Source organism: Lithobates pipiens, unplaced genomic scaffold (assembly GCF_037356315.1).
Source record: "Lithobates pipiens isolate NorthernLeopardFrog02 unplaced genomic scaffold, aLitPip1_a1.2 Scaffold_44, whole genome shotgun sequence".
In the NCBI taxonomy this organism is placed as follows: Eukaryota; Metazoa; Chordata; class Amphibia; order Anura; family Ranidae; genus Lithobates; species Lithobates pipiens.
The window spans coordinates 3,398,388-3,412,020 of record NW_027507870.1 but is presented as its reverse complement, the minus strand read 5'-3'; the positions used below and the strand labels follow the sequence as shown (position 1 = coordinate 3,412,020).

The following is a 13,633-nucleotide window of genomic DNA, read 5'->3' as shown; positions in this document are numbered from 1 at the left end:
GCTGAGGAGGAGAGGGAGGAGGATGGAGTAGGAGGAGGAGGAGAAGAAGAGTCAGGCCTGCATGCAATCCGTGGCGGTAAAACCAAAGATACACGGGTGCCACGGGTTACATGCTTGACGGCCGTCAGAAGGTTCACCCAGTGGGCAGTAAAACTGATATACCTTCCCTGCCCGTGTTTGCTAGACCACGTGTCTGTGGTCAGATGTATCTTGGCACCGACACTGTGTGCCAGAGATACATTCACTTGCCGCTGAACATGGCCATATAGCTCTGGGATGCCCTTCTCTGAAAAATACTTCCTTCCTGCGACCTTCCATTGTGGTGTTCCAATGGCCACAAATTTGCGAAAGGCCTCCGAGTCCACCAGTTTATATGGCAGTAGTTGGCGGGCTATGAGTTCTGACAAGCCAGTCATCAACCGTTGGGCAAGAGGGTTATCCGGCGTCATCATTTTTTTACGCTCGAACATTAGGCCCACGGAAGCCTGCCTTTTTGCAGAAAAACGTGAGCTTGGCGTGATGGAAGGTGGAGTGGAGGACAATTGTGAGGAGAGAGGAGAAGGAGAAGTAGAAGACGAGGCTGGACGGTGAGAGCCTGCAGTGTGGCTTTGTGTGTTCCGTTGCTCCCACTTGGCTCGGTGATGGCTGCCCATGTGCCTTCTTATGGTGGTCGTCCCTAGGTGAGTGTTGGGCTTACCGCGACTAATGCGTTGACTGCAAAGATTGCAGATGACAACGCTATTGTCAGCAGCGGACACGTTAAAAAAAGCCCACGCTGCGGAGCCATGTGCCGGTGTCCTGGGAGCGCGAGATGTGACTGTACATGGTCGATGACTCGCTCCTGATACATTTGCAGTCTGCTTTGTCCCTCCTGTGCAATGTAAGTTATTCCTGCTTCTCCTCCTTATCTGCTGGTCCATATCTCCCTCTGAACTCCCCTCCTCTTCCTCTCTTGTGGGCACCCACGTGACATCACTAGACATGTCATCATCAACGTCACCTTCCCCACCACTATAAGTAGAGATATCGGAGTAGGCAGCAACACCGGGGACCAACCTCCTCCTTGGGCTGATCTGGGTACTGTCGTCAGACTGCTGAGTAGCGGTTGTTGCTACCTCCTCTTCCTGATCCAATACCAAGAGTGGCTGCGCATCAGAAATGTCCTCTTGATATGGATCGGAAAATAATTCCTGTGACTCAAGCGGAAGGTATGTGGTGGTGGTGGTGGTGGTGTTGTTCATGGTAGTGTCTTTGGGGGTGCACATAGCAGAGAGTGAAGAAGAGGGTGCAGATCGAGAGGATGAGGAGGGTGCAGAAGAGTAAGGCTGAGCGAGCCATTCAACCAAGTCTGGTGCGTCCTTTAAAGTAATTGAACGCACCTTCTGAAACTTCCCACTTTGGCTCAAGCCTGTTGCTCCTGCCCTACCCCTACCACCCCTGCGGAAGTGCCTGCCTCTTCCTCTGCCTGTCATTTTTTAAATGACCCTGTGACAAAGCTCTCAGTCCCTATACCGATGAAGGACTGCTGCAGTATAGGGCAGCGGTCAGCAGTAGTGCACCTCAACCCTATGTATTGTGGACCGATACCAGTCCTTATAGAATAGCAGACTGTACCTCACTCAACCCTATGTACTGTAGCACCCTAGACCAAGTTACCAGTCCTTATAAGGACTTTTGTGAACCAAGTAGGTTGTGTGTGAGTGATTAGCAGACTGTACGTCAGTCCCTATACCGATGAAGGACTGCTGCAGTATAGGGCAGTGGTCAGCAGTAGTGCACCTCAACCCTATGTATTGTGGACCGATACCAGTCCTTATAGAATAGCAGACTGTACCTCACTCAACCCTATGTACTGTAGCACCCTAGACCAAGTTACCAGTCCTTATAAGGAATTTTGTGGACCAAGTAGGTTGTGTGTGAGTTATTAGCAGACTGTACGTCAGTCCCTATACCGATGAAGGACTGCTGCAGTATAGGGCAGCGGTCAGCAGTAGTGCACCTCAACCCTATGTATTGTGGCCCGATACCAGTCCTTATAGAATAGCAGACTGTACCTCACTCAACCCTATGTACTGTAGCACCCTAGACAGACCAAGTTACCAGTCCTGATAAAGACCTTTGTTGAACAAGTGAGTTGTGAATGATTAGCAGACTGCAGCAGAAGGGCAGCAGTCAAGTATAATATTCTTTCTATATTTGGAAGAAAGAATATTATACGTGTACAAGCCTATTACCGTACCACTGATACCAGTCCTGAAAAGAACCTTTGTGGAACTAATAGTAACAGCTACTGTTTAAACTGACCCTCACTGCCTGACACACTGCTTCCTGCCTGTCCCTACATAAACTGGCAAAACAGAGGCTGCTGGAACAATAACTGGTTACTGGAATAGCACTTTTGTGGACCTGATAGTAAAAGCTAATGATGATGACTAATCTGGCTGTCCCTACAGCAGCACACAGCATCCTGTCCCTTTCTCTAAACTGACAAAAGACACTCAGGCTGCTGCAACAATCAGTAGCACAGCAAACCTATATACACCTAACACCTATACCAGTCCTGAAAAGAACTTTTGTGTACCAAATAGCTAGCGATTTATCTCTCCCTGCTCCACACAGCAACCTCTCCCTATAGTGACAGAAGAAAGAATGTAAAATGGCCGCCGGATCGGGTGTATTTATAAGTTAGGGGGAATGTCCAAGTGTCCATGTGCTGTAATGTCTCAATTGGCTGTCCTGTACCCCATGATGGATGTGTCATCAGGTCAAAGTTCTTTTACACAGTAAAAACACGGAAGTCCGCCGGGCGAACAGCCCCAATAGTCCACCGAACGGGCGGACCGTGAACAGCCGAAATTCGCCGCGAAACGACTGCCGGGCGAACTGTTCGGCCATCCCAACTCCCTCTTGTGGACCACATTGGAGAGGAGTGAACAGTGTGATTTCTTGTAAGCTGCACCATCAGACTCCGCCCTTTTGTTGCTTGGTGTGCGGTGACAACTGGTAACGTCGTGGCCCCCTGTATACGTATGTAGGGAGAGAGATAAGCAGTGCCTATTGTTTTTACCCTTTGAGGAGGATCTCCACTGTGAACTTGTTTCTCTACTTATCTGGATGTACATTATTTGGTAACTATGTTATGTTAGGATTTCAGATACTTACATTATATTGAAGTAATTTTTTATGTATATACTCATGATGTTTTCCTTCCATGATAGACAATCCCTCTAAAGAAGACCCATATCACGGGTCGAAACGCGTCACGGTCACATCTCCACTGTCTGTATAGTTGCACAGTGTCTATGTGAAATCTTTGTCCATATATGTACATCAACTTTTCATTAATGCTATGTTCTAGTTTTTATTAATTGTCCAGTGGAGTTCATGTTTTGACCATTGTGTCATATATATTTTCTATGTATCAATAAATATTCAAATTCTTCTTTTATTAAACAGTCTCCTAACTTCATTATAGACATTACTTTGCTGCCATAAAAACCCCATCACAGGGGACATTGCTCCTTTTTCTTTTGCAGATCCCTATCCTTTAAAAGTATAGGCCAATACTTCTTAAACCCTTTTTGTACATCTTTGTATTGTCTATGAAAGCCAGAGACAAAGGCTAAACTCTTTTTGGTGGTTAATAGTTCTTCCCTCTTCATTTGAAGCACCTGATTTTTCGTTGCAATGAGAGACTTTAGAGGGTAACCCTTCTCTTGAAGTCTATCTGTTAGTGTATTTGCTTGAGTATGAAAATCTGTGAGGATATCACAATTGCGTTGCACTCACATTAATTGGCTTTTTGCCACCCCTCTCAACCACTGGGGGTGGTGACAACTGTGGATTGGCACAAAGCCATTTCTATCAATCACCTTTAAATAGTTCTTGGTGGCAATTTTATTATTGATCTTAGTCAAAGTGAGATCCAGATAGTTGATTGTTTTCAAACTACTTTCTGCTGTGAATTTGAGGCCATATTGATTAATATTCATATCTGTCAGGAACAGTTATAAGTAAGTATGCCCCCCCCCCCCCCCCCATAGCAGAATGATATCATCAATGTACCTTTTATAATACACCAATGATTTGTTCTGTGTCCTACAGATAGTTTCCCCTTCCCACTTATTGAGCACTATATTTGCTACACTGGGGGCATACCTAGCCCCCATCGCTACCCCTTTTATTTGATTGTAGTATTTGTTTTGGGCCCAAAAGTAATTATTCTCCATTGCTTGTTCCAGTCCTTTGACAAGAAAATTAATTTGTATTATGCTCAAATCTGATTCCTCCATAAGAGCCATTTTTACTGCTACCAAGGCGTCTAACTGTCTGATATTGATTTATAGTGATTCTATGTCCACCATAACCAATATAGTACTGTCATCTACCTTAATGATATCAAGTGATTTAATAGGTTCAGGACTGTCTTTCAAATATGATCTCCCGCTAATGACCAAGGGTTTGGTGATAAAATTCAAGGTACTCACCCACCCGGGAATATAGTGACTCAATCCCACTAATTATGGGCCTATCGTTATCCTTGTTTTTATGAATTGTGGGCACTTTGTATAATACTGGGATCCTGGGGACCTGTGGGATGAGATATTTGCCCTCTTTTTTGTCTAAGATGTTATTGATACTACACTTATTTACCCAGGTGCCTAGTTCTGTTTTGAGTTTGACTGTGGGGTTTCCCCCTAGTACTCTATAAGTGGAAGTGTCTTCTAACAACCTCTGGATCTCCTTGTTGTAATGCTCCTTAGTGAGTACAACTACCCCCCCCCCCCCCTTTGTCCGCCGGTCGGACCACTATTTGTTTGTTGGATTCCAATTTTATTCCAGTTCCAGTTTTATTTCAGATTCCAGTTTTATTCCTTCCCAAATTGTTTTATTGTTCTTACTTTTTTATATGTAGTGTTTTAATTTCATCCTGCACCATATTCTTAAATACCTCAATAATGTGGTGTGAACCTTTTTTCGGATTAAACACCAAATTCTTTTTTCAAGCCACTATGTTAAGTGGTTAGTATCTCAGGTGGTCGATTGTTATTTGGCTGGGATGAAAAATGTTTTTTAATATTACATTTTCTAATATATTTTTCTATATCTATAAATAACTCTAATTTATTGATATTTTTATCTGGTGCAATTTTTAAACCTTGGGATAATACTTCAAGTTCATCAGATTGTAAATTCCTCTGCCCAATTGTCTTGCTTTCTTTTTCGTTGGTCTATTATCCAATGGTGCAAATCTATTTTGAGTGGGTATTGAAGAATAAGGAGCTGGGTAGGGGTATGGATTAGAATTGTTCTTCTGAATAGGTTGTGTGTATCCATTCTGAGATGACTATTGTTTGATGTTATTTGAACTTTGTTTGGTTGTTTTTTATTTGGAGTTTGAGAATACACTACATTATGGACTTTGACTTCCCTTTCCACAGATGATTCTTTAGAACCAGCTGGATTAGGCTCCTCCTGCCATTTATAAACTTTTCCATCCCCATAGTCCTTGACATCCCTCTGGTATTTTTTTATTTTTGATTTCCCCATCATATTTAGATAAATGGGTTTGTAATCTTTGGGCTCTGTCCTCATTCTTTGGTACCTGTGAATGGTTTCATTTTTTTCTTTCAATTCCGCAATTTTATTTTCCAAAAGCTTGTTTTTGGTTTTGCGTCTCCTAATCTTTAGTTGCATGAGTTTTTGCTCGCATGTATTGAAAAACTGAAACCATTCATCCAACAATGTGGGGTTCTCCACTCCATCATTAGGATTAACATCCCAGCGTAGTCTCCTGGGGGTGAGGTTTTTTTCTAATATACATTTCATAGGCATATCACAGCAAAAAGTGAATGTGAATCATCGCCTTCAGGTCTGATATGGTAAACCAGCAGTGCGGGAAGACCAGTTGGCTTCTGTAGTGATTGGCGCATTTTGAGGGAGAACCCTCTTCTTTAGACCCAAAATGAATTATTTTGGTTGTGAAGAAGAGGGTTCTCACTCAAAACAGCTTTTGCTGTGATATGCCTATACATATACTGTGTGCATGTGAATACAACCATTGCCCTTTTTATTTGGAATAACATTTATTTTGGTAATGCTCTAGGTCAGTGCACCCTTCTCTTGCATAACCAGTATATTGGTGGTGTGTAGCGTGGTGTTAATTGGGAGGGCAGGTGGGTGGTTTGCGAGGGAAAAGTTGGGATAGGGGAGAGTGGGGAGGACTGCTTTTTGAGGGGGAAGTGCTTTTGGGTGGGGTTTCCATCCTGGTCCACTCACCATCTGGCTGTTTGAGCTTTATGTCCATTTGATTATTATTTTCAATAAATAATTTGTGGTAATAATCTTGTTTTCATCATATTTTGGTAGGTCCTTTTGTAGATTTATGCACCTCCCCTTATATATATATATACACGGTTGTAGCACCACAACAGTGCCATCTCCATTAATCAAAATGCTAAAGTCAATTCACCCAAGAGCTAAAGGTTCTCCTGGGTTCCAAACCTTAAAGAGGACCCATGTGGGACTTACCGTGTTCAATGCATAGAAGACAAATGTATGGGCCCACAAATCTGTCAGAGAGTACGAGTCTCCATGAAATTTCTCTTTTAACTTCTCTAATGGATATGTTCGTTCAGCCTCTTCTTTCATTTGCTCACGTATCTGATTCTCCAGAACTTCCATACATGAAAAGTCTGACCAGTTTTTATTCGAATGCAGAGAGGACATACACCTGAAATATTAAAACAGTAAGTTGAATGTTTGATAGGCAAGATATTAATTTAACATGCTTTGTCTGGATGAGAATTGCTCTTCATTTGTTTATTCACTTGATGGCTACAGCTGCATAAGTTTGGTGTGAATTTTTTCAGCCAGTGTTCATCTATTTAGTAAAAGTGATCGAGACAGCTCTACATCCTCCCGATCACTTTTACAGTGGTCAGAAAGGCAGCCTCCCTTCACTGGCACCTCTATGGTGGATCAATGGCTCTCCTGTTCCACCAAGGAGCCCAAGACCACTGAAAATGTATCATCCATTAAGCAGGAGGAGATTGAAGAACATTAATTCCCTGATCTCTCCTGCAAGTAATGAAGCTGGAAGAAGTGATGATTACATCACTTTGGTTTCAAAGCTGTCATTCCCTGGCTAATGTAGCAGGGAAAGCAGATAATAAAGCCTGATATGTTCTTGATTAGCTGAAGTGAAGGCAAGGGAAACAAAGGGGGGGGGGGGGAAGTTGACCCCTGACGCCTCCATAAAGAGGACTTGTCACTTGCCTATACTATCACATAAGGGACTTGTTAGCCCCCTTATGACAGAAAAAAAAGTTAAAAATGACAAAAAAATAAAACTAAATAGTTAAATAATAATATAAATAATAATAAAAGTATTTAAAAAAAAATATTACAGCACTATATATATATATATATATATATATATATATGCACATAGCTCATATGTACACAACATACACAGTGCAGGGTACACAAGTGCGCAATGCACAGGTCACAGGACTCAGAAGTGCACTATGTACATGGTGCAGGGTTCATGCATGCACTACATACAGCATGCAGGGTTCAGGAGTGCACTACATACAGGGAGCAGGGCTCAGGAGTGTGCTATGTACAAGGTGCAAAGCTCAGGACTGTGCAATGTACAGGCTGCAAGGTTCAGAAGTGCACTACGCAAAAAATGCAGGGTTCAGGAGTGTGCTACGTACAGGGTACAAAGCTCAGAAATGCACTACACAAAGAGTGCAGGGTTCAGGAGTGCACTACATACAGGGAGCAGGGCTCAGGAGTGTGCTATGTACAAGGTACAAAGCTCAGGAGTGTGTAATCTACAGGCCGCAAGGCTCAGAAGTGCACTACGAAAAGAGTGCAGGGTTCAGGAGTGTGCTATGTACAAGGTACAAAGCTCAGGAGTGTGTAATCTACAGGCCGCAAGGCTCAGAAGTGCACTACGAAAAGAGTGCAGGGTTCAGGACTACGCCATGTACAAGCCGCAAGGCTCATCAAGTGTGTGTTACGTACAGGGTTCATGAGTACAATATGTACAGGGTGCAGGGCCCAGAAGTGTGTTTTGGACAGGGTACAGGGTTCGAGAATGCACTATGTATAGAGTACAGGACTCAGGAATGTGCTATGTACAGGGTGCAGAGTTCAGAATTACACTATGTACAGGGTGCAATATTCAAGAGTGCATTATATACAGGGCACAAGACTCAGGAGTGTGCTATGTACATGGCGCAAGGCTCAGGTGTGTGCTATGTACATGGATCAAGGCTCAGGTGTGCGCTATATACAATGTCCAGGGTTCAGGAGTACAATATCTACAAGACAAAGAATATCTTTTTTGCTTGAAAGCACCACTCAAAAATGAAAGTTTGATTGTTTTTTTTTTTTCTGCCTGTAGGAGCATATGCTTGAAGACGCCTGAAAAAGCCATAGTGTGCATGGACACATTGGCTAACATGGAAGGGTGTTTCCTGGCAGAAAAAAAACTGGGAGCTCATAAAAGCTCAAAAGCTTGTAGGAGCCGCTTCTTTGAGCTGCAGTGTACATGAGCCCTTAATGTTGTGAAAAAATCCCAAAAATATAATGTGGCAAAAAAAAAAAAAAAATCTATACGTTTTATGTTATGCACTTAACAAATTGCTTTATAAATTGTTATACTGTATATACCATGTTGATCCAGATATCCCAGCCATGTATGTAGTGGCACCTAAAAGGTTGAGTTCAGCCAGTTTTGAAATCGTTCCCAGAAAACCAACCATGGCACGGAGTCCACCTCCAGATCCCAAGACCGCGATTACAGGAGGGTCACAATTCTTCAGAAAAAAGAAAGAAATGATGATCACCATAAGTTATGTTACAGATGGAATATCTAGAATGTGCATCTGCAGAACATTTTTAAGGGTGGGGGGGCATCATTTTAAGGTCAACAATGTCATTATAACGGTCAGAGACTGCAGACATATTACAGGAGATGGTCAGAGACTGTGGACATAGTACAGGAGACGGTCAGAGACTGCAGACATACTACAGGAGATGGTCAAAGACTGTGGACATAGTACAGGAAATGGTCAGAGACTGCAGACATAGTACAGGAGATGATCGGAGACTGCAGACATAGTACAGGAGATGATCGGAGACTGCAGACATAGTACAGGAGGTGATCAGAGACTGCAGACATAGTACAGGAAATGGTCAGAGACTGCAGACATAATACAGGAGATGATCGGAGACTGCAGACATAGTACAGGAGATGATCAGAGACTGCAGACATAGTACAGGAGATGATCAGAGACTGCAGACATAGTACAGGAGATGGTTAGAGACTGCAGACATAGTACAGGAGACAGTCAGAGATTGCAGACATGGTGCAGGAGATGGTCAGAGGCCGCATACATGGCACAAGAGACTATCAGAGACTGTGGACATGGCACAAGAGATGATCAGAGACTGCATACATGGCACAACATATTGTAAGAGACTGTATACATGTGGATGGTGACAGAGAGAGAGGGGGTTGACAGAGACAGAGGGGGTGACAGAGAGAGACAGAGGAGGGTGACAGAGAGAGATAGAGGAGGGTGACAGAGAGAGATAGAGGGGGGTGACAGAGAGAGATAGAGGGGGGTGACAGAGAGAGATAGAGGGGATCGACAGAGAGACAGAAGAGGTGACAGAGAGAGACAGAAGGGGTGGCAGAGAGAGACAGAGTGGGTGACAGAGAGAGGGGGGTATAATGAAATATCCCACACTCTGCTTAAGTGCTTTTGTCATACACCATTTCCTCCAAGTCTGAATATAGATGTCAGTTATTCCAACCGCTGACAACCACAAACAAGGCAATACTCAACTGTTTATTAGAACAAGCATGCAGTAATATACATTTGAAGATGAGGTTCCCCCTCCCTGCTCACATTACTCTAACAATACACCTGCAACAAGAAAAATTAATCAACATGAGCTAATTAACTAATCCGTCAAAGCAGCCAACATGACTCCATGCCCACCTGGCCATTGTTGTGATTAATCAGGATTTCACAACAGGTCAGACTTGTTGTCACCGAGCTTCACACAGTAGATTATACATTATCATCGGCATACAACACAGAACACCTGCTCACAATAGCAGAAGCTCCAGTAGGTGTCGGCCCATCTCCTACATTGTATAGAGGCCAATGCGATCAGCTCTTTCAATTAAAGAGGAGGGCCGTTTAAAAAAAAAAAAAAAAAAGTCAGCAGCTGCAAACACTGCAGCTGCTGACTTAATAAACACACTTACCTGTCCAGGGCGCCCGCGATGTCGGCCGCCCGAGGCCGACCCGTCCCTCGGCTCTCGGGTCCCGGCGCCGCCATTCCCTCTAAGGGAAACAGGCAATGGAGCCTTATGGCTTCACTGCCCGTTTCCTACTGCGCATGCGCGAGTCCCGTAGCTACTGCGCATGCGCGAGTCCCGGAGCGCTTTCTGAATGGGACGCGCTGTGTTTTGGAACACACAGTTCCCAGAACACAGCGCGACCCATTACCCAGAAGACGCCGCGGCGAAGAGAGAAGACAGAAGATTAGGATTATGTGCCTAGCAACAGGCATTTCTGGTAAGTAAAAAAAAAAAAAAATTTCATTTTTTTTTTTTTTTGATTTTTTTTGTAATTTTTAAAAAATTTTTGTTTTCAGGGTGGCCCTCCACTTTAAGATGTTGAGTTCAGAATCAAGCAAAGCAAGAATAGTCTTTTTATATATATTCTGGGAGATATTGTGGATACATATTACTGTCCCATTTTAAGTAATCCAAGCCACATTTTCTCAGACACCCTGTGCCCTTAATGCTGACGTCACCGCGCGCTGCGTCCATTCGTATACAAGCACGGGCATGTGTTCTGTAGCTGGCAGACCACAATTCTATGCAAGTTTTTATGTTTTTTTTTGTTGTATATAAGATAGTTTTTTTTTTTGTTGATACGTTATTTTTAATAAAAGTGCCCTACGGGTTTTACCTATATTTTCTCCACTTTCCCTTCTTTCGAGCACATGATTACCTACCCTTCGCCATATCAATTGGTATCAGTAAAGAGCTGACTAATTGGAGCTGGCTGACCTTGTCAGAGGATCTCGCCGATCGGATCGTCCCGATGATTGGACTGTGTTTGGAGACCTCTTTGAGGAGAAAGGCCCCGGCCGGGTTATGGCCATATGAGCTTGAACCTTTCACAGCTGGTAAGCATGCACTGCATCTGGTGGTGGGATTTTTTCAGCACAAGTCACTTTATTGTGAAAAATTTCTTCAGCACAAGTCACTTTATTGAGGAAAATATCCCAGTCGTCACTCAAAGTTTTTCACGGACTGTGGACTGATTTATATATGTGTTTTTTTATTTTTTATTTCTTCACTGTATTTGGATTTGTATATTTTTTATAAGAATTTTTGCTTTATAGCTTCTAGTCTCCTTGGAAGCTTATGAACATATCCATATGAATTTCATGATCATATACGCAAACTAATTCTTTACAATTTTCTACAATAATTGATATGCATTTATTATTTATATCTGTATGAATTGTTATTGATAATTCTTTTACAGGATTTAAGATTTATTTATTTAGGTATGAATTGACTTATTTCAGATTAGTGTAATATTTTCATTTTTAATTTATTATTCTTTATGAGCGCAACTTTTTTTGGATTTTTATAGTTATTGGTGTGTATCTCACGTGGTGTTGCTGCTATAGTAAGTGAATTTTCGGTCCAGTGCAAATTTTTCTTTGTTACAATACTATAGACACCCCCCAGGTACGAAATTTAAAGGAATATTTCACTTTTATTGTTTCACTTAAAGCATTATTAAAATCGCTGCTCCCAAAAAAACGTCAGTTTTTAAAACTTTTTTTGCATTGATACATGTCTCCTGGGGCAGGACCCGGGTCCCCAACACTTTCTATAACTTGCATATTAGCCTTTAAAATTAGCACTTTTGATTATTCATGTTCGTGTCCCATAGATTTTAGGGTCGTTCACGTGTTCGAACTACATTTTTTTTGGCTCATCCCTACTTACCCTGTTTCCCCGATAGTAAGACACCCCCGATTGTAAGACGTATCGGGAGTTTCACAGGGGTCGGCTAATATAAGCCGTACCCCGAAAGTAAGACATATGTCTTACTTTCGGGGAAACACGGGGGTATTGCCGCCTCCCTTTCATCTAGCTGCGCGCCGCCTCCTGCCCACGTCCGCACCGTCCCCCTCTCCATACGTCGCCGCGTCTGCCATTTCCCTCTGATCTTAATGAGCGCCGCCTCCTGCCCACGCCTGAGCCGTCCTCCTCTCCATACGTCACCGCGCCATCCCCTGCACTTGTCACTGCCGCCTCCTGCTTAAAATACGGTAATGCACACAGTATTAATCATACATCAGTAAAACATACACACTGGCATACTGGGGTATCATCTGCTGTATGTAACCCAGTGGGTATCAGCAGGTGTCACACTGGATTAAATACAGCAGATGGTACTGTATCACACATAAATCTGTTTTATCTTCCAGTATTCCACTGTTTGTTCTTACCATTTTTCATTGTTTTACATGTTATGCAATGTTGTAACAAGACATTCTTGGCACTTCCTTTTATAAAACTGTTTTGTGGTGAATACAATACTGTTCAGGTTGTTAATAAATGTTAATTTTATGGTTAAAACAAAAAAATACCATCTGATAGTTTTGAATGTCAGAACCTTAAGTCATCTTTCATAGACACAGAAGCGGTGGATTTGTTACTGCAGTCAGAAATTGAGAAGGGGTTTGTCATCGGGCCATTTACATCACCCCCTTTCCGGGTATGGAGGGTCAATCCCCTGGGGCTTGTTAGAGGGAAATTTTCCAATAAAACACTTTTAATCTATGACTTGTCTGCCCCTCATTCTTCACGTATTCCTAGCCCCAGCTCTTTGATCCCTTAGAAATCATTTTCTCTTACATACGCTTTGGTGGATCAGGCAATTCAGTCCATCATTGGGGTGGGTGTAGGTGCTTGGTTGTCCAAAGTGGACATTGTGGACGCTTTGAAGCTTCTGCCTATTCTACCGTCTCTTTGGCAGTGGCATGGTATCAGGTGGAAGGGTGTTTACTATTTCTCCACCAAGCTTATGTTTGGGTCCAAAAGTATCCCTTAGTTGTTCAACTCTTTTGCTCAGACTCTTAGCTGGATCCTCACGTACAGGGAGAATTGTCACAAGATGAGTTATATGATTTTCTCCTCATTGAAGGTTGTGATCAGGTCCCCTCCGACCTTCTGAAGCTCACTTCAGTTTTTTCTGCGCTCAACATCCCACTTGCAGTAAAAAAAAATGGAGGGACCAGTTACCAGACTAACGTTCCTGGGTATCATGCTTGATACACAATCCATGCAGGCCAGTCTTCCCACAGACAAGCTTGTGAGAATCAGAGATCACATTTATGTGTTTACGGTCTCCCAAGTCTGTACCAGGGTTGAATTACAATCACTTCTGGGCATGTTAAATTTTGCCATGAGGATCATTCCCCAGGGGAGAGCTTTCATTTCTAGAATGTTATCATTGTTGCCTTCAGCTCCATTCTCGGGTGTTCCTGGATCCTTCCACATTTTCTGACC

At 42.9% G+C, this 13,633-nt stretch overlaps 1 protein-coding gene across 2 annotated transcripts in view; it reads right to left on the bottom strand.

Moving 5' to 3' along the window:
* LOC143956893 (cytosolic phospholipase A2 gamma-like) overlaps window positions 1–13,633 on the bottom strand; it is a 352,634-nt gene that overhangs the window by 241,362 nt on the left and 97,639 nt on the right. For both annotated transcript variants that reach the window (XM_077467060.1, XM_077467061.1), the window contains 2 exons: window positions 8,686–8,831; window positions 6,532–6,733 (listed from right to left, as the gene is read on the bottom strand). In XM_077467060.1, coding sequence (XP_077323186.1) covers window positions 6,532–6,733; window positions 8,686–8,831 — 348 coding nt within the window. The remainder of the gene's footprint in view (window positions 1–6,531; window positions 6,734–8,685; window positions 8,832–13,633) is intronic.